General features: G+C 37.7%; 1 protein-coding gene across 8 annotated transcripts in view; it reads left to right on the top strand.

Moving 5' to 3' along the window:
* The window catches only part of MIA2 (MIA SH3 domain ER export factor 2), a 42,342-nt gene extending 18,737 nt beyond the window's left edge, over nt 1–23,605 (top strand). For 7 of the 8 annotated variants that reach the window (XM_056347816.1, XM_056347818.1, XM_056347821.1 and 4 more), the window contains 16 exons: nt 1,806–1,928; nt 2,457–2,580; nt 4,157–4,203; nt 4,631–4,721; nt 5,941–6,079; nt 8,007–8,108; nt 9,443–9,503; nt 9,837–9,872; nt 10,790–10,857; nt 11,536–11,618; nt 11,980–12,111; nt 13,911–14,063; nt 15,398–15,529; nt 16,998–17,074; nt 18,013–18,232; nt 19,070–20,253. In XM_056347816.1, coding sequence (XP_056203791.1) covers nt 1,806–1,928; nt 2,457–2,580; nt 4,157–4,203; nt 4,631–4,721; nt 5,941–6,079; nt 8,007–8,108; nt 9,443–9,503; nt 9,837–9,872; nt 10,790–10,857; nt 11,536–11,618; nt 11,980–12,111; nt 13,911–14,063; nt 15,398–15,529; nt 16,998–17,074; nt 18,013–18,232; nt 19,070–19,221 — 1,740 coding nt within the window. In that variant the 3' untranslated portion in view covers nt 19,222–20,253. Of the gene's footprint in view, nt 1–1,805; nt 1,929–2,456; nt 2,581–4,156; nt 4,204–4,630; nt 4,722–5,940; nt 6,080–8,006; nt 8,109–9,442; nt 9,504–9,836; nt 9,873–10,789; nt 10,858–11,535; nt 11,619–11,979; nt 12,112–13,910; nt 14,064–15,397; nt 15,530–16,997; nt 17,075–18,012; nt 18,233–19,069; nt 20,254–21,163 lie in introns of those variants that run through there. The other variant, XM_056347817.1, reaches the window with a different exon arrangement.
* Nucleotides 23,606–24,544: the final 939 nt, after the last annotated feature.

Here is a 24,544-nt window from a genome sequence, read left to right as displayed (position 1 = left end):
GAGTATCTGCTTATTTGTGTTTGCTTTTGTGAGGTTGTGTAAGCATGTGAATTAGTTTGCTGTATTAGATCCCTTTTTTATTTTTCTTTCTTACTTTGTTTTTTTAAGATGGAATTTCACTTATGCACAAAAGGTAACAAAGGTGTTATTTGTTCACAGAAAGTAGAGTACTTTCTTCCTCTGTCCATTTGCACTAATGGGTCATAATCTTCTGGCACATCATAGTTTAAATATTATAACAGATGTGCTGTCTCAGATTTATGATGTGTCAGAGAGAGGATTGGGCCTTTTAGTTTGAACAAGGGAACTGTTAATGAACTCCAAACTTTCTGTGTCTTGTTTTTTGCAGGAACATCAGAAATATATATTGCTTTAGATCATTGCAAATCCTTGCTATTTCTCTTTATTGTAATTCTTACAGGTACATAAATTGATGTCAAATTATTTTCTTTGGCTTCGTGAAGAAGGAATCTCTTAAAGTATAGCTTGCCTTTGAGGGTGACAATTAATGATAAAAGTAGTTGCCTGTGTACATTTTCTGGGCAGTATTAGCATAAAGAGTATTTTTGTTTTATCCATCATAGGTAGTTTGCATGATGCTGCAAATTCATACATGGCTTTTACTGCTTGAAAGGTGCAGTTGTGTGCTGAGTGAGGTTCATCCAATTCTAGTCATATACTTTTTGCTTTATGCCTTCTAGTTTATCTTTGATAAGTAGTATTCAGGCTTGCTTGTCTATTTGCATGGCAGTTCCCCTGTTTAATTACCATTTTCTGGTTTTATTTTTAGTATAACTGGCTGTTATGTTCTTGTTGCTCAACCTAGTTATTCCTTTCTGTACATTGACTGTTTTTAAATTGGTTGCCTGTTGTGCAACTTTAAGCAATATTCTTTTGACAGACTCTTAACACAATTTTTTTTGTGCTGTACCCCATGTTTTTGTACTGCATGTTTTGTCTTAACGGAAACTTGCATCGGTTCAGTTTTGTTCTCACAATATGAAGGCATGGTTTAATGAGTTAATATGTTGCAGTGGCTATTTTTAATGAACTGGTGCTTAAGTGTACTAACCCCTTTAGTGCTGCAAAGTATTTTTGTGAAATGAGATTTTATGGGGAGATGTCTGTAAATTGGAATCTGCCTGTCTTTTTTGTTAACTACAAAAGCATATACTAGTAGGTGTAGATTAGGGACAGTTTCTGTGACTTTCATTAACAGGGAAGCTTTTTTAAAATAAAATTTTAAAATTACTTTAAGAGGTATGGAGGAGAGAGGAGAAGTAATGTGGTTTTGCAAGTCATGTGAATTTAAATAGCAGCTGTCTAAAAAGCTTCCTAGTTTTCTGTACCTCACTGACCTCTTCTAGGTTGAAAAGACAGGTACAATTTCAGAAGTGTGTGTGCATACTGGGGCATGAATGTTCTCCTCTCCATCCATTCCTCGGTGTTTGTAGCTGTTATACAAATTGTCACTATTTTATATCCATTGATATTGTCACATCAGGGTTTTTAAACTGAGTGGACTATTAACTGAATTTACTTATAAATGTTTAAAAATGTCCTAAGAGCTAATTACAATGGAGAGCTATTGCAGCTAGAGCAACTGGACAATAACATAGAAGCCTTATTTTTCAACTCTTGAGGTTTAACAGTCTTACAGTCTGTGTCTGTTAATTCTTACTGATAGGTGAGAGGTTAAAATTCTGCTTACATATCAATAATATGCATAACAGACTCAAGTACTATTCATCCTTGATTCTCGGTTGTAATAGACAGTCATGCTGATCTGCTGTTTACCTTTTTAGCTTTTACAAGAAGCTGAAGGATGGGGTGAACGATTTAGTGAACTAAATGAACAAACTAAGATGTTTGAATCGTCTAAAGCGGATATAGAAGAAGTATTGAAAAATAAAGAGAGTCAAGTCAAGGTAAACTATGACAGCTAGTATTGAATTAGATTGTTTGGACTGATGATAATCATTGAGTTCCAAGAAAGTCTTTAACAAGCTCTCCTTGTCTTAATATGCATTAAGCTGTTTTGGGTTTTTGTTTGCTGTCTTCATCCTTTAACGTCTTGTTTCCTGCTGAACAAAAAAGGTTGCTTAGCAGCACAAAGGAGCAGCCTGATAGCCGTGGAAGCTTGGAAGCTGGCATAATTCTGATAGAGTGTCTGAATTTCTTTAAAATTTGGAGCATGGGAGTTGGGAGTGTATTCTTACATGTATGTACTTTACATACACAAGCCCTGCTATAAGCATGCATACTCGGCTATCTGAAAATCACACTTGCTGACCCGCAGTAATATCAGATGTAGGATCCTGTATGTGGGCCTCACTTAATCTGCTAAGGGAACTAAATAAAAGACAGAAATCTTGGAAAAGTAGTGTTAATGGTAACTACATATTCATTGATTATATGTTTTTTTACTGTTTGTGTTTTGTTTGGCTTTTTCGTAGTCACTGACACAATACTTACTGAAGATGAAAGACTGGAGTTCAGCAATAAGTGAAGATGATGATGCTGAAGATAATCACTGGGACACAGATATAAAGGGTGAAACAGAGAATGGAGAGCACTTAGGTATGGTTTCAATAGCTTCCCATCTTAAATATTAATTTAGTGGATGTTTTAGAAATACAGAACCAACAAACTTCCAGGAACGTTGAAAGATAAGCTTTGTAGAAGTTGGATTTTCAAAAATCACCCTATGTTACTCATGTTGCACAGTTAACTGATGTGTGGACACCTCTGGAACAACAACGTATGCTACTATTTAGCAGAGTGTGGATATAGCTAAAACATACGTGCCTATTATCACAGAGGGAGGTAAAAACTCAGTGCTCGGTCCCTTGCAAAATGACTTTAGCCTATGTTAGCATTAAGCAGTGATTCTCAAACATTTTTAGGTGGAAACCTTGTTTCACTTTTTCTTGACACTCCTCCCAGCAGTAGAACCGTGGGTCCTTAGAGCCTAATTTCTGCTTCCTTGTCCTTATACAGGTGTTACTTGTAGCATGCGGCTACAAGGATGAGTGTAGGTGTGGGTCCTCTCAAAACAGCAGCACAGGAGAGCCTTTCTTCCTCCTTATTGTTACTTCAGCTTCTTTTTATACTGGTGCTGATTATACCATAGAGCACATCCCAGTAAATCTTGCAGTGTGTATTCAGCATCTCATTTTTAACATGAACATTCTGATGTTCTGAGTCTGATTGATTGGCAAACAAAGCACTAGAATACAGGAATTTCCCCCCCTGCCCCCTGTTTTGCCAATAGACAGGGTCAGCACAAAGGACACAAACACCTACTTAAAGTGAGTTTATCTTTACTTACGTTTAAAGCAATAGAATAGTAAGTGAAATAAATAGCAAATGAAATAATACAGCAAGAATTAAACAAGACAAGGTAATACACCTAGTCACTCCTACATCTGACAGACTATAGCAGTAAAGAAAGATCCATCGCTAATTGCCCTAATACTTTGCCATCATCCAGATCCACAGTTGCCGGGGAGCCCCGGTTACAGCGAGGATCTGGAGAATCTTTCCCAGCAATTGGGAGGTCCTACGCAGTGCATCCACTCGTAGGTGAGGTGTCCAAGGTCGCTGTAAGAGGCTCCAGCTTTTATACCACTGAATAAACAAGCTTACCTAATTTCAAATGTGGGAACATCTGGTTTTGCTCTCCTCTTAGATCTCATTGAAGCCTGGCCAGGGCTCAGGGAGGAACCAAGGGAGTTTTCCTTATCTACTTGATTTTAACCACCGGTTTGCGGACAAGGCCATATATCTCATTTCATAATCTTGGCCGCTTGCCTTTAAGCAAGGAAGGATGTACTATATCTTCACTAATGGTTATATTCTATTTCAGCTGCATTTTTCACTAATGGTCATACATATTTCACTAATGATCATGCATATTCTGCTAATGATTGGATGCTAAATATATATATATAAAATGTTCAGTGGGCAGGTTCATCTAGAGGTCAGCTTTGGCTCGGGTCCTGTTGCTCAAGCCTCGGTACTTGTATGCCTGTCATGGTATGATGGGGATTGCTTTTTTGTAGAAACAAAAAAGGTAACAGTAGTAACCTCTGTCACAAACCTTTTTATGCTTTTTTTTTTTTTTTTTGTGACATTATTCTATTCTGTCAATCAGATGATCAGCAAAAACGAACTATAAAGAAATTGATCTATGCTGCAAAGGTATGTGATTTTAAGAAACTTGTGGATGGAGGGGGGGAAACTAGAGAGATTATATGCAATGGTAAGATTAATTATAGATTAATTAATATATTTATATTGTATTATAATTTTATATTATAAATTTATATATTATACATAAATACATGTTTATATATAAATAATATATAATATAATGATAAACACAAATAATAAAAATATTCATAATATAGAAAATAATATAGTTGTTATTATTATAGTATAGTGATTTAATATTATGATATAATATATATTATATTATTATATGTGATAAATATAAACTAATGAATATATAGGCATATAGATATTAGTATCACAGAGTTCAGGATCTTTTAATGTTTAGCTAGATATTTTTGCATGCAAACATTTCTGGTAATCTTAAAATGCTTATTTTTTTAAATTTTGATTATAGTTAAATGCTTGTTTAAAGACCCTGGAAACAGAAAGAGATCAAATGTATTCAAAACTGTCTGATGAAAATAAAGCTAAAGGAGAACTTACAGGTAAATAAATGTTGTTTTGCCTTTAAGATTAGTAAGATGCTGTTTTTATAAAATGATATAAAAGGCTGTATTACGTCCAGTAAAAACTGAATTAAGTTTACATTAATAGCTCTACTTGATTTTTAAAATGCCTGTTTAGGTTAAAGTTGCTTAGCTATTTGAAGTATTTGATTTTGGAGGCAAAGCACCATTTGCAAATTTTGTTATACTCTGCTGGAATATGGTATAACTTAACAGTTATAGAATCTGAAAACACATGGGCAAAGTGATGTTAATAAATATATAATACCGTCTTTATATATTCTGGACATGAATCAATAGTGTTTAAATTCTAGAAATATCTATTAAAAATGGTAGCTTAGTTGTAATGAGTCCAAAATACTACATTTAGAAAACTGAACCTGAAAGTGTCATGCTCTGTTTTTTTTCCTTTGTTGTGTAGGACATAGTGTATTAAACCTTATGAAGTGAAATCTGCTACTTGAATTCAAATTAAAGCCTGTAATTACAGGTAACAGCCAGCAGGGTAGCCATCACATTTGAATGTACTGTGCTTTGTTATTTGGGTGATGACATGCTCTGTAAAACTGTATTTTTCAGTTTTTGATAGTCCTTTAAAGTGACTCTTTCTGCTGCTGTGCTTTACAAGTAGATCGTAACTCTGTCCCATAAAGATATTCAAACTTATTGAAGTTTTCTGTGTTTCTTGGAGAGGCATAGGAATAGTAAATAAGAAAAGAAGTACGACTGATTTTAATTTGGAAAGATAAGGTAGTTTGACAAATCTGAGTTATCCCTTCAGGCTACTCAGCAAGTCCTCGTGTGGGTGAATCTGCAAGAGTGTATGATGGTACCAGCGTTACTACTTTAGTAGAATAATTACAATGATAAGAGCCCTAAATGAAAATCTATATTGTGAGTTACAAAACTGCATTGTTTTCAAAGAAGCTATACAATTTGGAGCAAAGGCTAGATACGTGCTCAGAGCTGCGCTTTGAGGCAGGTAGAGAGTATAGTTGTAGGTTTCCCATCAAAAGCAGCAGTACTGCTTCTCAATGTGTATACATTACTGAAATACATAAACATGTTATTGCTTATATTATAAAATCAACATAGGATCAAAGGTTTTTACAGACTTCTTTATATACCAAAATACTGCAAATATTTTAGTTTTGTAAGTTGTGCCTTATCCCCATATAATTATCTCTGAATTTGACAGAACGTATAGAAAAACTTCAAAGTCAACAAGCTTCCTTGCAGTCTGAAAATGAACATTTTGAAAGTGAAGTTCAAAAGCTTCAGCAGAAACTTAAAGTAATGACTGAGCTTTATCAAGAAAATGAAATGAAACTACACAGGTGCTGGTTCCTCTTTTTATATTCAATGCTTACTGTTTGATTTGGGGGGGCTGAAAATTTTAATACTGCTTTCCAGAGTTTTCCGAATTGTGAAGACTGTTATGTTACACCTTCATGTACATTAGTGATCACAGTAATTTTATAGAAATTGTTTCCGTGAAAGTAGTGGTATATTATTTTAGGACTTTTCCACAAGCAAGTACAGAAAGATAAGCAAAAAAAAAATATTTTTAATCTATGAAATAAGGTGGGTAAAGTTGGAAAACTTGATTATATATTTTCTTCTGTTAAATTAAGATATGATATAATACAGCTATCAAAATTGCTGAAAGATGGATGATCATTAGCTACTTTAACTGTGAGGTATATTTTATACAGTTGAGAGCTAGTAATGTCAGCAGAGGAGTGATGCTATATATAAAACTAAGCTTGGAGTTAAAACATAGGCAAGCTTCCTGTTACCAGCAGGCAACACAGAACCCCTGTGAATCAGGTTTTCCTCACCAATAAAGGCAGAGTATGAAGGCTGAACTGTTTGCCTCACAGTCAGGATGATAATAAGGATTATGATTTACTGATTGAAATCAGAAATAAGTTAAGGACTAGAAATAATGTTGATTGGAATAGGATGGGGCACGTAGTAATCTTCAGAAGTATGTGTGTGGACAGGGCAGGAAGGGAGCAGGGGGCGTAATTTTAGGGTGTGGTGGTAAAATGGCAGTTTTACTACCCAGAAATTATTTCAAGGAGTAGACATAATCTTGAAGGAAGCAAGAGGAGCAGCACAGGTCTTGATCCTGTACTGAGCAATATGCAGGACCTTTTTAAAGTATGTGAAGTATTGAAATACAATAGTTATTTCAATAATCTGCTTTGTAGCACATAGATGTGTATTTGTGTAGATACTTGGCATCTTTGTAGATGCAACAAAACGTAGAAATCTACTATTAACGTTTAATTTAAAAAAAATTCTGGGGTGGGGTAGTGGGAAGGAACATATTAGAAAGAAGCTATGATGGGCAGTCGAAAGGAAAAAATATTTGCAGACTGTGTAGGTGATATTCAAAAATACCACACTGAAGCTCAGCAAATGTATGCTGTTTATCAAAGATTTTAGAAAAGCCAAAAAGAAGTGGGGAGAAGCTGGCATGATGAGATAGCAGAATAAGAAAGGCTATTAGTATTAACAAGGTATCTTATAAAAAGCTGGATGTGTTCATACAACAGAAACAGAAAAGTGGGAAGTGAAGACTGAGTAGAAAAGAAGTATAAATCATGTTCAAAAGATCCATGATTTAGGTGGCTTGATTGTTAAGGACTGCTGTTCACAGGAAAATGACGAGTTTATCCATTCGTGGCTATATGCAGCAGTAGTATCCACGTGTGTTCTGCACCACCTTGTGCATAATCTGTGGTCTGGTATGTGGGTGTTCTCTTCCATAGTCCCTGATACGGCGTAAAAAAAGAGGGACCTGGAAATAATTTTTTTAATAACTTTTTTTAATAGCTAATAACAACTTCTTTCTTCTACAGAAAATTATTTTAAAATGTAAAAAAGTACCAGAACAAATCACTGAAAATTAGTGCAGTTTGGTTTTTAGTTTCTGATTTGATTTGTGGCTGCATTTTTTTGCCACTTTCCCAATAGAAATATGCTTTGGGAATACGGATTGTCTTCCCAGGTTCTTTTTAGAAGTAGTGGTAATCTAATTGATTCATACAGAACAGTTAATGAACTGAATAAACTAACATGAATACAAACTAGTGCTATTTATGCCACTTCATATGTTGCCTGTAAAACACTTTATCTGGGTACATATCATGTATTCATCACACTTGAATAATTGGAGAAGTTTTTCTTGACAGACCAACTACAAAATTGTTGACTTGAAACAGAATTAATCATAGTTTTGGGGTTTTCTTAAAGGAAGCTGACAGTAGAAGAGAGAGAACGCCTACAGAAAGAAGAAAAGCTTTCTAAAGTAGATGAAAAAATTAATCATGCTGCTGAAGAACTAAACAGCTACAGGTAATTACAGATTTCAGTTGCTGTAATCACTTGTTCCAAAGTGAACAAAAGGCAATAGAGAACTAATATAAACACCAGCATAAGTTAATGTATTTTCTTCTAGTTTCTTTGTTGGAGGTGTGTGTGTGTTGTGTGTGTTACATGCTAGTTTGTGTGTAATAATACATACTAAGGGAGGTTTTGCTTTGTTAAGAAGTCCAGCTATCAAAGACCACTAGCAACCTTTCTTCCATTAGAATGTTAATCATATTGACATGTTAGCTTTAATGGAGTGGTAGAATTGGGTCTCTAATTTAATTCCCTTTACTGAACAGAGATAAAAATACAAAGTTAAGTGAATGCTGTGAAATAAATGCAATGTTCAGTTTTCCTATAGATCCTAACATTTATATGGTGTAGTTACAGTATTCTATATCTGTATCTCTAAGCTTCTCGAATAGTACTGTTGTTTAGAAATTCTTTACTAGACTATTATGATGTGGGAATATTTTCTCTAGTTGTTTAACTGCTTTGCTCTGTTTTGTGTTACACCGTGTACCTCTGGTTTGTTTCTGTGGTTTCTCAAAACTATGGCACAGTTCTTCAGTCTGCAGTGTATATTCCCCATCTTCCTTCAGTGTTTATGGGAACGTTGACTATAACTGAACGATACTGATCAACAGTGCTTCCTGAAGAGTTAATTAGATTCGTTCTTGTAGACTTTTGTCAGTATTCATACAGGAAGCCAGAATTCACCCTTCCTGATTTACTTGGAATGCAAACTTTGTAGACTTCTTAATTTTAGAGACTATGAATATTGCAAATGGAGTATCACCGAATAGTGCATGTGTCTTTGACCCACCTGCTGAGAGAGCGTAGAACCAAGAGAGGCTGTGCAAGGGCAGCTGTCAGCAAAAGTGGCATCGTGCTTTCTGTGGTCTTGAAATAACTTTAGTAGAAATGACTGTCCTTCAGGACTGACTGTGGTAGCCTGTGACAGTGTGATGCTCCAGCTACGCTGGCGCGTTTGCAGAGCTGGGTGAGGCTGGCTGTCAGGGCATATGTGGAGGGGTATCCTTCATGCTGGAAACTTGCCGCAGACCATCGAAAAGTTGGGGAGATGTTGGGCTTTTTGGTTCTGTTCTTTTGTTTATGTTCCAGTTTGTACTATAGAGCCTAGAATTTCCACTGATACTATGTTTTGTCTTGCATAGGCCTAAGTGGCCATACTGTCTTTTGGATATATATAAAAAAAAATCTTAATTAGACCTTTTGTTTACCATAGTATTTACTCTATTTAAAATTACTTTCCTCTGCATCTTATTACAATGTCATAAATCCTAATTTTGTCACAGACAGCGAGCAAAAGATCTTGAAGAAGAGCTAGAAAGAACCATTCGTTCATACCAGAATCAGGTATGTGCTTTGTGTTACCTGCGCCAAGTAGGAGGGATGTTAATGCAACTGAAATACCGCTTTCAGCTAGGTTGTGGTACTGCATTTGGCTTGATTTTGTTGGGTAGTTTTTTGTTGTCATGTGTGTGTCCCCCACTTTAATGCCATCTAGTTTTGACTGACACAATTTCATAGCAGAGATCACCAGATAACTTTACTAAAAAGTTTAAATTTAAGCTTAGATGTCTCATTATAAATCACCCCCACACAAGAAATCTACAAATAAGAACATATACTCAATACTAAATTTTCTTTTCTAGATGAATAATGATCAAATGAATCTCTTTTTCACAGATTACTTCACATGAGAAGAAAGCTCATGATAATTGGGTAAGTTCCAAATATTGAATTTTCTGAACTCTGTGCATCTTTTCCATGATTTGAATAGCTTTTTTATCACTTTTTATTAAAAACAGATAATCAAAATTAACCTGTCACCTTTAAACATATAGATTTCTTGCAGAAATACACAAAAGCATGTAAAAAATACTTCTGTCACGTAGAGCAGTTAGAATAATTAAGCTGGATATCTATTAGCACAGTAGACTGATATTACACTGTTATTTGCTATAGCAATAAATCTGCTGGAATAACATGTTACCATTTAACAAGTGCGTGACATTTTGCTAATAATATAAGCTTTTGGCCTCGTTTCAATGCCATTGTAATATTTTCCCTGGATGTACTTCACTGCTTTTATCTACTAATAGAAGACATTATGCCCTGTGGGAACAGTGTGTTCCGTTGACAGCTTCCTAAGAAGGCTGCTGCAAAATCCATTTTTACCTTTTTTTTTTCTCCAAACAGGGAACTTTAATATATTTCCTGACTAATACATTCTTCAGTTCCGGTGCTGAGGCACTTAGTGGTCATAATTTTACAGTTTTTAACTATAGGATTTTAGAATAAAATTTTCTTATATAAAATTTGAGACTTAAGTCTTGTGTGTATTGTGTAGATATTTAAAAGCAGCTATAGCCAAATAATTTAATTTCTGCAGTTTTAAGGACCTGCAGGAAAGCCCTATCATTCCTCAAAAATTTGCGTAGTGGAACTGCTAATGTTATTTGGTCATGTATGTGAGGCTTTGTTTCATATGCTTTATACATGAGTCGTATCTTACAAAAACACAGTCCACACACTTCGGATAGAAAATAATGTCTTGGATCTAGGACCTGTCATATTTATGAAACATTTAATTAGTAAACTGCAATATCTAAGCATCTGATTTTTGTCCCTTCCCAAAGCTGACAGCCCGAGCCGCTGAAAGACACCTCAGTGATATAAAAAAAGAAAATTCACATAACAGACAAAAGTAAGTGCAGTCCGGATCTAATTCTGAATAAATGCAATTTGTCATGCATGTGTGTTTTGGATTTATGCAAGCTGTTGTTTTCTAGACCCATGTTAATGAGCTGTGGCCCACTGGAGTTCTGAAAGTAATTTGAATGTTCCTGAAATATTTCAATATTTCACATAGTTCTTAAGTTCTTACTTTCTTGCGTGATATCATTACAGGAAGCAAGCAGAATGTAGTACTAGAACTCAAAGGTTTTTTTGGGGGGTGTTATTTATTGTTTGTTTAAATAAGTATGTATCAAGCAGATATCATGGTTACCTAATGATTTTACAGCTTATCTCAGAAATTAATACTGAGCTAATAGCTCCAGGTAGTAGTGGTGGAGAGGAACCTTTAGGTGTGAGGTTAACTAATACTTGGAATGCCATTTAGAGTACTCATGAGAGTAATGTCATACTAGAAATTGTGATATCTAATATGCCAATTCAGATTGCAGTTAAAATAGAGCACCATAGAGAAATGCTTTCAGGAATTATTAAGCTCAGAGTTGTGTGACATCCTTGTCTTTATTTAGGGGATAAAATACTTTGCTTCATTAATCCTTTAAGTAGAAAGCCTAGCAGTAAATGGTGCAGTCCAGTAAAACTTTCGCATTTCTTGATTATTTACTACTTTTTTGTTGTTTATTTGCAGATTAACTGAAGCAGAATTTAAACTTGACCTTTTAGAAAAAGATCCTTATGGTCTTGATGTTCCAGTTAGGCCATTTGGCAGAGGTACAGTATTGAATTGTAAAACAGAGCCTAATTGTTTTGGTTTATGGTTTTGTTTTCCAAGACCACACATATGTAATTGTTTGAAAACTATTTTGGCCATGTGTATGTACAAATAACAATCATTTTAAAAAATAATTGGGTCATAAGTGACTCTAGGTCATGTCGAGTATTTTGTTGAAACTAAAAGCATTTGTAGTGTCGATGAGAGTAGGCTGGGAATGTGATACACATGGTAATTAGACCACAATTTTCATTTTACTTACATAATTTAGTTTTAAACTTCACCTGAGAAGTTAATTACTTCATACAGTTTGCTAAACTATATATTGTGAACTTGAGTATCTTGTTTTAACTGTTCCAGAGCATTCCCCATATGGACCCTCACCAATGGGCCGGCCTTCATCTGAAACAAGAGCTTTTCTTTCCCCTCCAACTTTATTGGAGGGTCCTTTAAGGCTTTCACCTATGCTTCCAGGTGGAGGAGGAGGAAGAGGTACAATTCTTGAACTTGAAAAGTATCTATTCTGGATTTCTCTCTCCTCTACTCTAAAGCTGTCACACCTTTTCCTCTTGTTGGTGACAAAATATTAAAACAACCAATTCAATATAAACAGTTAATTGGACAAACTCTTCCTGTTTTTCAGCTTGCTTCTAAAGCTGTCTGATGTGTAAAAGTAGAATGGAAAACTTAGTCGTTACTGGTAGGTTGGTCAGTGGATTCACTTTAGAAGCATAGACTGAGAAAAGTGAAAAGCCAAACTTAATCAGTCTTGTTTTATTTCTTGGACAAGTGGTGTTCTGCTGAAATAAACATGATTTTTAAAGTAAACAAGAGTCAGATTTTTGAAGAAAGAATACTGCCCCTTCTGTCTCATTGGTCTACAGTCAGTGAGAGAAGGAGAGAGTACCTGTGTTGTCAAAAATGTGAGACAGTTTTGCTGGGGGTTATGACACTAGAAAGCTACCAATTCAGTAAATTATTTTCCTCCCTTTGTTCTAAATTAGAGGCAGTCATCATACACAGAGACAGTTTCTTCCTTAGTGATAAAAGGGACCAGAAAGGTTGTATGTGTAAGGAGTTAAATTCAAGAGACTGAGTAGTAGGTGAAAGTAAGCCATGGTGTTGTGGGTTGTAAGGGAAGAAAAATACTGTTCCTTCATATTTTTGATGTTGACAGACATAGTGTAGATAAATGCTAGAGTGAAGTTCAGCATCTGTTACAGGTTATGAAGAAGCTACTATTTAATTTACTACTACTGTTACACCTGTTGAAACCTGTACTTACTTAATGGGAAATACATCTAAATGTCTGTTCTGTAAGGGTTTCACTAATCAACGTTGATTTTTTTTCAAAGACCAGCATGAACTATTTATTTACTCTAATTCTTTGTAAAAAAGCATATCCAGCTGCATATGAAAATGGATTCTTTTTCTATGTCAGAAAAGCTTGAGTTCAAATGTGTTCAACTGTAGCTAAATCAAGCAAAATGGTACTTGCCAATTTATTTGTATAGAGACAGTAAGTAATGAAACTGAGCTGTCCAATGTATTTCTAAATTGTAGCTCAGCTGTTGCTGGTGAGGAAGAGTAAAATTAGATTTCAGGATGCAGTACTAGCAAGGAAGGAGGCTATGCAAAGGCATAACTACCGCAACAAGGGAGCACTGATGTAATTTGGGCAGATTAAACAAATTACGTGTTTAAATAATGTCAGCTACAGAGCAATTACAGTGATCATTATAGTGGTCATCTCACTTTAGACAAGACGTGAAGTGGATTCAAATTTTAGGTTGAATTTTAGGATAGAGAATTGGAGAATGATACCAGGATTCAGTATTTCTGTAATTTTTCAGACCAAATCTATTTTAAAGGAAGCTTGCAACCTAAAATCACTCGTTGTTACAGTTTCTCTTGCACTTGGTTATGTGTGTATTGTTATGTCTTTCTTTTTTTTTTTTTTTTAAAAAAAAGATTTATCATGAGGGCGGTAGTTTCTCTGATTCGAATGAACTAAAACACTTAAAACTTCTACAGAAAATAAAATTGTGGGTAGTCTAGATTGCACTCTTCTTGAGCTGATTTGTTTTTCATTCCAAACCTTTTAAACGCTTCCAGTAAACGTAACTGGTCATCAGCAAACAGCTGGAGAGTCCTGTGGAGCCACGCGCCTCTTGTATCTTGACTGTGTTGGCATTCCATGATTTATTTTACTATTTTCAGACTTAATGAAGAAAGCCATAACAGAGGATTTAAAATACCTGAGTAAGCAGCTATCTTATTTTTTCGATTAGGATCCAGAGGACAAACTGCAATGTATGAAGCTGGTAACGAAAGAGGAGACCTGAGTTCTGATAGATTAACTGATCCCCACAGACCACCATCAGATACTGGATCCCTGTCTCCTCCTTGGGACAGAGAACGCAGGATAATTCTGCCTCCACCAGGTATAAAAATCTGCTTAGCTACTGTATCTGTGGAAAAATAGAGGTCCTGACTTGCAGCGTATGTATTTGAAGTATTTTTTGCTTAAAAATTTGAAATGGAACTTGGAACTGCACTGGAAAGGTGGTTTTTTTTAATAGCAGGGGGTTTTCCATCTTGAATGGTGTGGTTCACTTGCACTTCTACGCTGTCTTTTAAATATACATTGGTTCTAGCAGTGTACAATCAACTGTTCGGTTTTATCATCTTACTGGGTGTTGTTTTAGTGCATCAAAAGACCTGTCTGGGTTGGATAATTAATAAGAGATCTGAGAAAGTAGAAAGTTTTAATGGTACATTAGCCTTAAATAAAGGAATAAATAAAAGCTAGCTAATGTTGAAAAATACGGTTTTAAAAAAACCTCATATTAATAGTACAGGAGTACCATGGTACAGTCATCCTGTTTGGCGTGTATTTTCATGTTGCTGCTGCCTCTTTGATAACAACAACAAAATCAGTCTTCAGCTAAACATCTGTGTTGCATGTTATCACTCAAGGAAAACAGAGATTAATCAAAGAGGATACTACTGATACTTCTCAAGTAAACAATGCAAGGGGACGGATAACCTTCCAAAATGCAATTAAGTTAAAAAAAGTATTAAAAAATTAAAAAGTAAAAAGGTTAAAGTACCTCAGTTATTAAATGCAGCAGGCAATATTGTATTTGCTACACATCTGTGTGAAAGCCCTATTACAAAACTCAAAGTCTGCTCAGGATGCAGTTTCTCATTTGCCAGAATTGATCTATTAACAGGATATTGCAGAGGGGTAATCTTGTTTCCTTGACCCGAGCTGTGTTCTTACCCCCTCTTTGCACTTGGATCTCACTGATACAGCTTGTCTTGTAGCTGTGTGACTGATTGCCGTGTCTGATGCAAGGAAGTTGGTGGAAACAGCGCTATGAAATGTAACAGAGAACAGCACTCTTATCTAAGAATGGCTTAAAATGTATACTACTTTATTTTGCCTTTGACCTTTCTTGCTGTGCCAAACCTTTGTTTCAAGGCCTCACTGTTTATAATTTAGGCAATCATAACTTTCATAATTCTACTGTATGTTCAACCAAAGATCAATGAGCTTTCTTTTTTTGCAGCTCCTTAGAAACATAAGCAATAGTACATACCTGGTGGGATTCTTGTGTTTGGTGTTTTGTAAGATTTATTTGCTCACCTTGTGATACTCACTTTGGGTATTTACAAGAGCATAAGATAACCAGAGAATTTTGTTGGTCTAAAATTGTATGGAATGGGGAGAATAAATCTTCACTGACCTGTTCTACAATTTCTTCCATCTTAGGTGAGCCTTACCCTGATCCAGTTCTTCCTCCTCGAAGACAAGAAAGATTTTTCCCTAATCCTCCAAATACTGGAAGACTTTCTGGACCAGCAGAACTCCGAACTTACAATGTGCAGTCTTTTGATAAAACAGGTGGGAATTGCTTCCCTGATGCTATCAGGTGGAGAATCTTGGTGTAAGTTGACTATGCCTAGTAAGCGGTGGCGAGAGGACAACTTTGTAGCTACCACAGACCTGATGTTACATTGTGTAAAAAAAAAAAAAAAAAAAAAAAACAAACATTTCAACACCTGCCAGCCTTGATGCAGTCCTGCCCTATTATCAGTAATAGCAGTCTCTTCTGTCAGGTGGATGGGATTCAGTGAATGGTAGTTACGAGGTGTTTTTCTTGTCCACTTTCACTGTCCTATATGCTAACCGTTCAGGATTAGCCTTGAGTCTATTTTGGGCTCACCACAGCATTGAAATACCACAAACTCTTACTTGCATTTCCATGTTACGTTTTGGTGAAGTTGGAAAGAGTCAGAGTCAATAAGACTGAAAGAATAACAGCAAAAAACCAGTCATTTCAATAAAGGCAAAGCCTGCTTGAAATGACAAGTAACAGATTTTTGGAAAAGACCTGTCATTGGTTCATTGAGAGAAGAGCTTTGTTTGCCTCAGAGAAGAAATACAACGTGCAGATGAAAAATCACTTGTCAGAAGTATTGTTTCAGTCTGGTGCATTATAGTGTTATTGTCTTTATTCAGACAGAAGTGTGAGAAAGCAGCATTCTTCAAATCTGAGGTTTGGGGTTTTATGGGTTTTTGTTTTGTTGGCTTTTTTGTGGTTTTGTCTTCTTTTTTTTTATGAAAGGAGTACATTTAGTGTATAAATATAGTATATTTTATATCCCGTCAGATTCTCCTCTGACAATTCCCTTTAATGATTTTCTCTGGTTGTTACTGAAAATACTTGTTGGAAGTATAAAGGTAAAAAACAAGTAAAAGTTCCTATTTATCTCTTAATTTATAAAGTGAGTACAGCAAATATGAGGATACTTATTTCTGAATGCTTATCCAGAGCTGATGTAGTTCTGAAAGTCTCCTTGATGTTTAGCAACTAAGGAATCAGATTTTGTCAAATTTGGAATAGGATTGCTGCCAAGCTTTATGCCAAGAGCATACCGTAGTGCAGTTGTTCCCAGTGAGGGACTTAACCAAGAAAGTGGTAGCAGGAGGGAGGGGAAAAATGGAACTGCTATAGCAATGTTAAGATGTATCACTAGGAAAATGCACTTGTAACTTCTAAAACACCCAATAATACTAGAATGGAAGAAAAAGCCTGATTTAGGTACGAGAAACTTTGGTAAAAGCTGCAACCTTGTAATTCACATGTGACCTGTAGAGAAATTGGAGAAAATACTGGGGTGTAGCTCTATGTTCCTCAGTTGTCTTTCCGTCTGCCTGCAGAACAGTTGCTTGGTATAGCAGTACTTTTTTTGGTGTGTTGTTTTTTTTTTTTCCTTGTGTATATATCCTGATTTCAGAAATAATACTGAAATTGGTGGTGGAGAGGAGGAGGTCAGCACTGAATGACTTGTTTAACTTTTGCATGCAGATGGACAAACATCTCCAGAAAATAGCCCACGAACAGAACCAAGTGGAAATGGGATGAGAGATCCTTCTAACCTTAGTGTAAGTAGCTAAACAAAGTTGATTGAAAGAAGCTTTAATTTTCTGCAAAATACTTAGGAAAATATGTCTCTAGTATGTTGGTCATGTTACGTTGTACTGTGCGGTCCAGATTATAGAATTGTATCCATACTTTGTCCTGGTTTCAGCTGTGATAGCGTTAATTTTCTTAGTAGCTGGTGCAGTGCTGTGCTTTGGATTTAGTACGAGAACAATGTTGATAACACACTGATGTTTTTAGTTGTTGCTAGGTCCTGTTTATATGAAGTCAAGGACTTTTCAGTGTCTCAGGCCGTGCCAGGGAGAGGGCTGGAGGGACAAAGAAGTGGGGAAGGGGACACAGCCAGGACAGTTGACCTCAACTAGCCAAAGGGGTATTCCATGCTATATAAGCTGGAGGGAGGGGGTTGGCCCAGGCCTGACAATCACTGCTGTGGAACTGGCTGGGCGGTGAGTAATTGTTTTGTGCATCACTTATTTTTTCCTATTGGATTTTATTCCTCTCTCCATCTTAATATAATTATTGTTGTTATATTAAATTGCTCCTGTCTCAATCCATAAGTTTTACCTTTTTCCCAGATTCTCCTCCCCATCCTGCTGGTGGAAGGGAGTGAGTGGCTGCATGGTACTTAGTTGCCAGCTGGGGCTAAACCACAATGACTTTTATCACAGCACTTCCTGTCCTGTGAATGAATTTTGATGTATGACTAATATAATCCCTGAGGAAAACTAGTTATAACCCAAAAGATGAAACTGTGGTCAAGCTGATGGTCAGTGCCTATAGCCAGCCTTTCTCAGGATCAGGCCATAGCTTAGCAGAGTTGGAACTAGGTGTTAGCTAGTGTGGCAGTCTGCTTCCAGGCGGGCCTGATAAAGATGGAGACGTTCCCTCTCCTTATCCCTTTCCCTCAGCTGACTTCCCTGTTTTCGTGGTGTTGCAGAACTCGCTACCTGATCAGTCGCTGGCCTCTGAAAGTGAAGCCGGTTCAGGCTTTGCTCCTCCCCCTTTCCCTCCAGTCAGACCTCCGCTACCTGTGGATCCTAGAGCACCTTTCATGAGACGAGGACCTCCTTTTCCTCCCCCTCCTCCTGCTGGCATGTACGGACCACATGAATGTTTTCCAGTACGAGACTTTGGGCTTCCGCGCCCTTCACCACCAAGTACGTAGCTTTTACCAGCCTTTAGTTCAAGCTGATGCACCTGAGTGCCTTGTGCTGGCAGTGAGTTACCACACCGGGTAACATCTTTATTTGCACATACTGTTTCTCAATTAAACTTTTAGTGGTGGAGTTGGCAGTGCTAGGTTAACGGTTGGAGTCGGTGATCTTAAAGGTCTCTTCCAACCTAAACAACTCTGTGGTGCTGATTTAAGTTAATTGCGTTGTACATCATCTTTTTCACAGTTGCTGATGTTGATAATGTTTTTACAAATACTAGTTTTGGCTGGAAAGTATGCATACATGTACTGCTCAGCAGTTAAAGGGTTCTTTTTTTGGGGTAGGAAAGCAAGTAGATGCTTATCTTAATCCTTTTCCTCCTATAAGGTTGCATCATCTAGAAATCTTGAAGTTTCATCCTTTAGCTCTGAGGTGTGCGTGTCCACACAAAGGCATGCATTTGGGACATACCTTTTAGTTTTTCTTTAGAGTTTGCATTAGTGGAGCTAAGTACATATCAGACCAAAGGGCTTCTGCCTCCTGCTGTTCTCCGATTAATGTGTGAAGAGCTAAGCCATTTATCTTCCAAAATAGTTGTAAAGTATGATCACCTACGGACAGTGACTGGCTGCTGCCGTGAGCCTGTCGCAGGTGGCTACTGAGAGAGGTGATCCCAGTGTCTCTGTCTCTTTGGAGCGTGACACCTCACCTAGCTCAGCGGTGTGGCTTCTGTTTCCGTCGGCCATTGCTGAGCAGTAAGGCATGGGGGGGGGTAGGAGGAGCTGGCAGGCGTTTACTGTTGTGACTGCTATTAACGGGACTGCTCTGATCCTTTCACAGTAAGAAATCCATTTCCAATGAGATCGTATCCTCACTATCCCCCTCCACGACCTGGATTTTTGCCTCCGCCGCTTCCTCCTGAAAACAGAGTTGAGCCACCTCAGTCAAATCCATCAGCTGTAGAACAACCAGAACCGCAGCAAGAGACTTGACAGTCACTTGAGCAACGCGCTGACCCGTTTCTGTGCTCTCCTAATGGTATTTTTCCTTACATTAAGTAACCATTGTTACTTAGGTCTATATAAACTACTTTGCTCAAATTGAAGCTTAATAGAAAATTCTCAGGATAGTATTATGTAAATAGAGAATGAAATAACTATGAATATTGTGAATAAGTGACTTCCATTGTACAGTAGTCATTTTAAATTAAGTATTTCTAACTTGAGTAATCTCTTCAGAGGTGTACAAATTCAAATCATGTGAACCATATTTTAAAAGTCCAGCTGCTTTGTCCTTGTTTAGCTGTACAGGGACTCTCTGCATGCCAAAAGCGATATTTGCTGCTTTATGAATAGAATGTGAAAACAAATTGAAACAGTTAATAAAAGCAGTGTCCCTGTTGAAGTGGAGAGGAATTAATATTGTCCCCTACTACATCTGTATGCTGTTAATGACCTCATTAGTCTTTCAGCTGTCACAGCTTTACAAAGTGGCAGTTGTCTGACCACTACAGTGGGAGGGGAGAGGAGTGCAGACTTGCTGACTCATAGCTGCCAAGCTGAGGGTGGGGGCACCGTTCTAGCGAAGGTGTGTATGTGGGGGGTTGTGACATGGGAGGAAGGAGTTAGGCAAGGGTCTGGTGGTGCTGAAGCATCATCTAGCTCTGTCTGCAGCAAACGACTAGTCAGGATTTTTTACTGTCTCAACATGAATTCAGTTTATTAGCCTTCATATTTTAATATTTGGGAAGCTGGGTGGGACAAAAAACCCCAAAACACAGCTCCCCATTCCTTCAACTGTTACAGCCAGAGAGGACTTGGGATTTATCAACAAAATGGCCACATAGGATGGGGCAGAAGATTTCTGTATGCATTGTTATCCCAGCACCTAGTACTGCGTTAAAGCTGCAAGGCCAGGAAGAATTTTTCTTGTCTAGAACAAGTACACTTAGCAACAAAAGTGGTCTGTGGCAAACATTTACAAAACCCAAACGAACATATAAATTTAGACATGGTGTCCATGCATGTTTTGTAGTGATTGCTAAGCTTCACAAAAAAGCAGAATTTTTTTTTAAAAAGCAGCAAACTGCAGCATTAATAATTTTGTACCTGTAAGAGCACTTGGTGTGTTGTCTCATACCCCTGAGGTTACCAGTTGCTTCCTCCCTTGTGGCAACTGCCCTCACAGGAGGCCGGGCACAGGCATCCCATGCTGTGCTGGTCTGAACAAAGCCCAGCTCCGTTTTTACTGACTGCTGTACAATCTGGAGGCTTGCTAGAAGCTGTTGGCTGTTCCATCGGTTTAGCTTCGACTTGAAAACCATGTACTCAATGCAGTCAGCTGGTGAGGGACCCTCAGATAAAGGAGGAAATGTTTCTAGGCAAGCCACCACCCACAGTAGCAGCGGTGGGCAGTTCAGCCCCTGTTCCCCTTTTTTCTGCCCGAGTGCGCACAGGCACACACACACAAAAAACCCAGTTTCAGCCTTTAATATAAATGCAGCCACCACACCCCATAATTAGAAGTTACCAAAGAAACCTCCAGCCCTTTTTTTTGTAATTGCTTCTTGGGTCAAGTCTGCCAAGTGAGCTTTTTCTTTCACAGCTCGGTACTCCTGCTCCTACCATTATTCCCATGTAGGCTTATGTCTCCTGCAGAACTCCCCCCTGGCTCTTCTTTATTCTGCTTTCTACCCCTACTTCAGTCCTTGAGGCATTCAGACAAGCCTTTGTACTTGAGCTACGCAACAAGGCATGCTGACAACAGACACTTTAAAGCATCATCCATGTCAAACTGTTCTCCTATTTAGCTTAATTCAGCTGTTGCATCATTTTAAGCCAATTAGTTGTTTTCTCAAGCCTCCAAGTTTGCCTGGAAGACTTCAGCGGGATTCTAATAGGAATTACTTGGTCTTACCCTTGCCCTTGACACCAGCCCTAGGAATAACCAGAGCTGCCAACTATCAAGCTTGGACCTGTACATAGAACCAGGGGACAAGCAGAGAGTCCTTAGTTTGGGAACGCTGCCACCATGAGAACCCTTTCTCGTTTTTTCCAACTCGCCTTAAGGGTTGCAAAGTACTTACAAAGGTAACTATGTTTTCTGAACAAATACAGTATTTTCTCTGCGTGGGTTAAATATTTGTTCTAGCTTGTAATTAACTGTCTGCAAAAAAACAATTCTTCCTCCACCAAAACAATCTACGTCCGCAATGATATTGGAAGCTGCAGGCAAAACAAAAAATAGCTGGGCTAAGATAATGCAGGACAAGCACGGATTAGATCATCCCGCAGAGAGAATGGAATAAATTCAGACATTCCCCCCCACAAGTAATAGCCCAAATATTAATTTGCAGACAAGTAATTTGAGAACAAGCTCAGATTTATGCCATAGGAAGCAGGGTGTAGTAACCCCCTAAGATGCATTTAGGTATGTTTAACCGAGAAGGGTCACACAAGAGTGCACGCCGGGAAGCCCCTGCTCCCCTTCGAAAGCAAAAGCAATCCAGTTTTAACAATTGAGGGCTTGTGTTCCAAGTTCCTGCTGCTAAATCTAGAATGCAACAAGGCTAACCTGACATCACTGTCTCTTTAGGAAAAGCAAAGAGGAACAAAAAACCCCTTGGATTTTAAACCCCATTTGGGATTATGCAAGTTCCAAGTGACTTCACACAGTTTGCAAAGTCCCACCCCAAATGCCAGTGTACGTTCTGTGTTAGGGCCCTGTTAGTTCCCCAACATCTGATTTCAGATCGCTTCAGCTTGAATTCCTTCATCCTGGTATCACTAATTCAGATCATTGCTACAAATACAAACAACAAACCCACCTTATTTATTTCTAAGACAACAGAACAATCGGAGGTGTATTTCTCCAGCACTGCTCACGCCCTGCTGGACTGCCTATACTTGTAAAGTAAGAAAGATGCCAGCAATCTGTTGTAAGTGCACCTGGAACACAAGCCATACCAGTGACTATAGACTTCAGACTATATGCAAAAAAACAGCGCTGGAGCACTAACAACAGCCATCCATTGAATCAGCATATATATATATATATATATATATACACATACATATACATACTGCCTACATTAAACATCGTGGCTGTAACTGCACTAAGCAAAGGGACCGAACATCCCCACCATAGTCAAGTGGCCTGTTTCTCCCGCTCCTCGTTCTCTCTTTCAAGACTAAGTTAATTAAAAACAAAGCAGAAAATAGGTCAAACTAAAAAGAGAACCACATTTATATAACAGAAAGGTAAACAAGTTACTTCCCAGCTGCATGAAGACAGTTAGCCATAGAAACACAGTAGTCCGCAGAGATAAAATTAACAACCTGCAACTCCGCTTAAAGCTCAGGGTGCAGCATTTGCTTCAGGAAGTCACACAGAAAAAAAAAACCAACCCAGAAACCTTAACCACTTTATGACCAAATTTATGATCAGATGATGCTGAACAAACACCATCAGTTTTAACTGTCACGTAAACCTCCCTCCTGAGGCTGAGCCCTGAAAGGCACCAAGTCCCATTATTTCACTTTCCTGGAATATGAGAAGCTGTAACAGTATTTACCTTATCTTCATTACTAATTGTATTATTTATCTTATGCTTTATCGTAATCGCATCTCTTTAGTATGCTGGTAAATGATCTTGCTTACCAAATCGAGCCGATCTAGGAGACTGCTTGAACAAGCAGCAGCACAATTCTTACACCTGGTAGCGGTGTGGGCCATCACAAAGCGAAGTTCAGAAGCTCCAATTAAATCCGTGCTTGGCACGCACACGCTGAGCAGCCACTCCGACAATTCTCACAGCACAATCAGCCATTACAGGGCATGGCAGCGCCTCGACAGCTAAACAGACATTTGCAGTTTTCATTCGGAATACACAGCTACGTACTCTTGAGCATGGATAAAATGTCAAACCAAAGCATTGCAGGTATTCATAATCTATTTAATAGTGGGACACCAAAGAAGTACTACACATTGTTCTTGAGCACATTAGATTTTGATTTAAGCGATTGCAATGGATGCAGGAATTTCTCAAAAATAAGTCTATATTTTACAATCCAGTTTACTGTATCAGTCTAAGTCATATCACGATATACTGTTTGTTGGTATATCATGATACACCAGTTTGTGCTAACTGGTCTGACAGTCTGATCTTTAGCAAAGCATCCGTCCCCTTCTTCCACCCCCCAAGAAAATGTTGACAAAATTCAGCCAAATTAAAAAAAATTACCGTACGACTTATTTTAGACTCTTTTGTTGACCTACACACAATGGGAGCTACCAGTTACACACAGCTTATGAACGATGTTGCCTTTTAATTCTAAAAATCTTCATGCTGATACAATAAAATATTTTATACAGCGATCCATTTTTAATGCTTTATTCATCGATTAAAAGAATATACATTTAACATAAACCATACAACATCAGTCATCAAGTCAAACATTCAGCTGGTTTCCTTACATTTTCTGTCAGGAGTTTTTTTTTTTTTAATCTGATCACATTTATAAGATAAAATCTCACCACATCTGGCATATACACACACTGTGCCAGTGGATTCACTCTACTGATGTACATATAAAATCCGCATGGTATGTGCTCACTGGAGACAAAACAGCGCACACCTGTCAAAAGGTCATTTTAATATAAGATGGTAAAACCATTTGTAAAACACATATAAACTTTTTCCATAAATAGAATCATATCTGGACATCTGTTGCATAAATTGTGTTTTCCAAAGCTTACAATATAGCAGCCAGGTCTCAGCACTGCTGGGCACCCACGTTGGCCACTTACTTTATTATTGCAGACTGTCCTTTAAACATTAAATGCACAACATTCGTACCACTTAAAACTGGGGTCAGGTGGAAGTCTCACAGAGACCACGTCTGTACCGCGGTTGCCCTGAAACAGTTAAATCGGCTTTTAAAGCCTCTCAGATATAACAAGATTTTAAAACATACTTCATGGAATGTTCTTCATGCATCATAGCAGCTCATACCTGTGATAGAACAAGCTTTGTATTTGTTTCCTTTCCTTCCTTTACATTCACTATTCACAGTGAAACAGGTGCATGTTTGTTAAGAGTTCTGAGGTTGCTGACTGAGCCACAGCACAGCTGTGTACCACAGGTCGAAATTCGACCTTATATATTACAATCTAGCAGTATCTGGCTGGCCAGAAGTTGGCCTGCCCCTGCCAGCATGTGGGCACTTCTTCGTTTTTAATCTATTCTTTGGCAGCTGACACAGGCGCTGACAGAGAAAATCCAGTGACTCGGTTGCTAGGGATTTCACGACTAAT

This window comes from Falco biarmicus, chromosome 7 (genome assembly GCF_023638135.1).
Source record: "Falco biarmicus isolate bFalBia1 chromosome 7, bFalBia1.pri, whole genome shotgun sequence".
NCBI classification, from domain to species: domain Eukaryota; kingdom Metazoa; phylum Chordata; class Aves; order Falconiformes; family Falconidae; genus Falco; species Falco biarmicus.
This window is presented reverse-complemented; position numbering and strand designations above follow the sequence as displayed.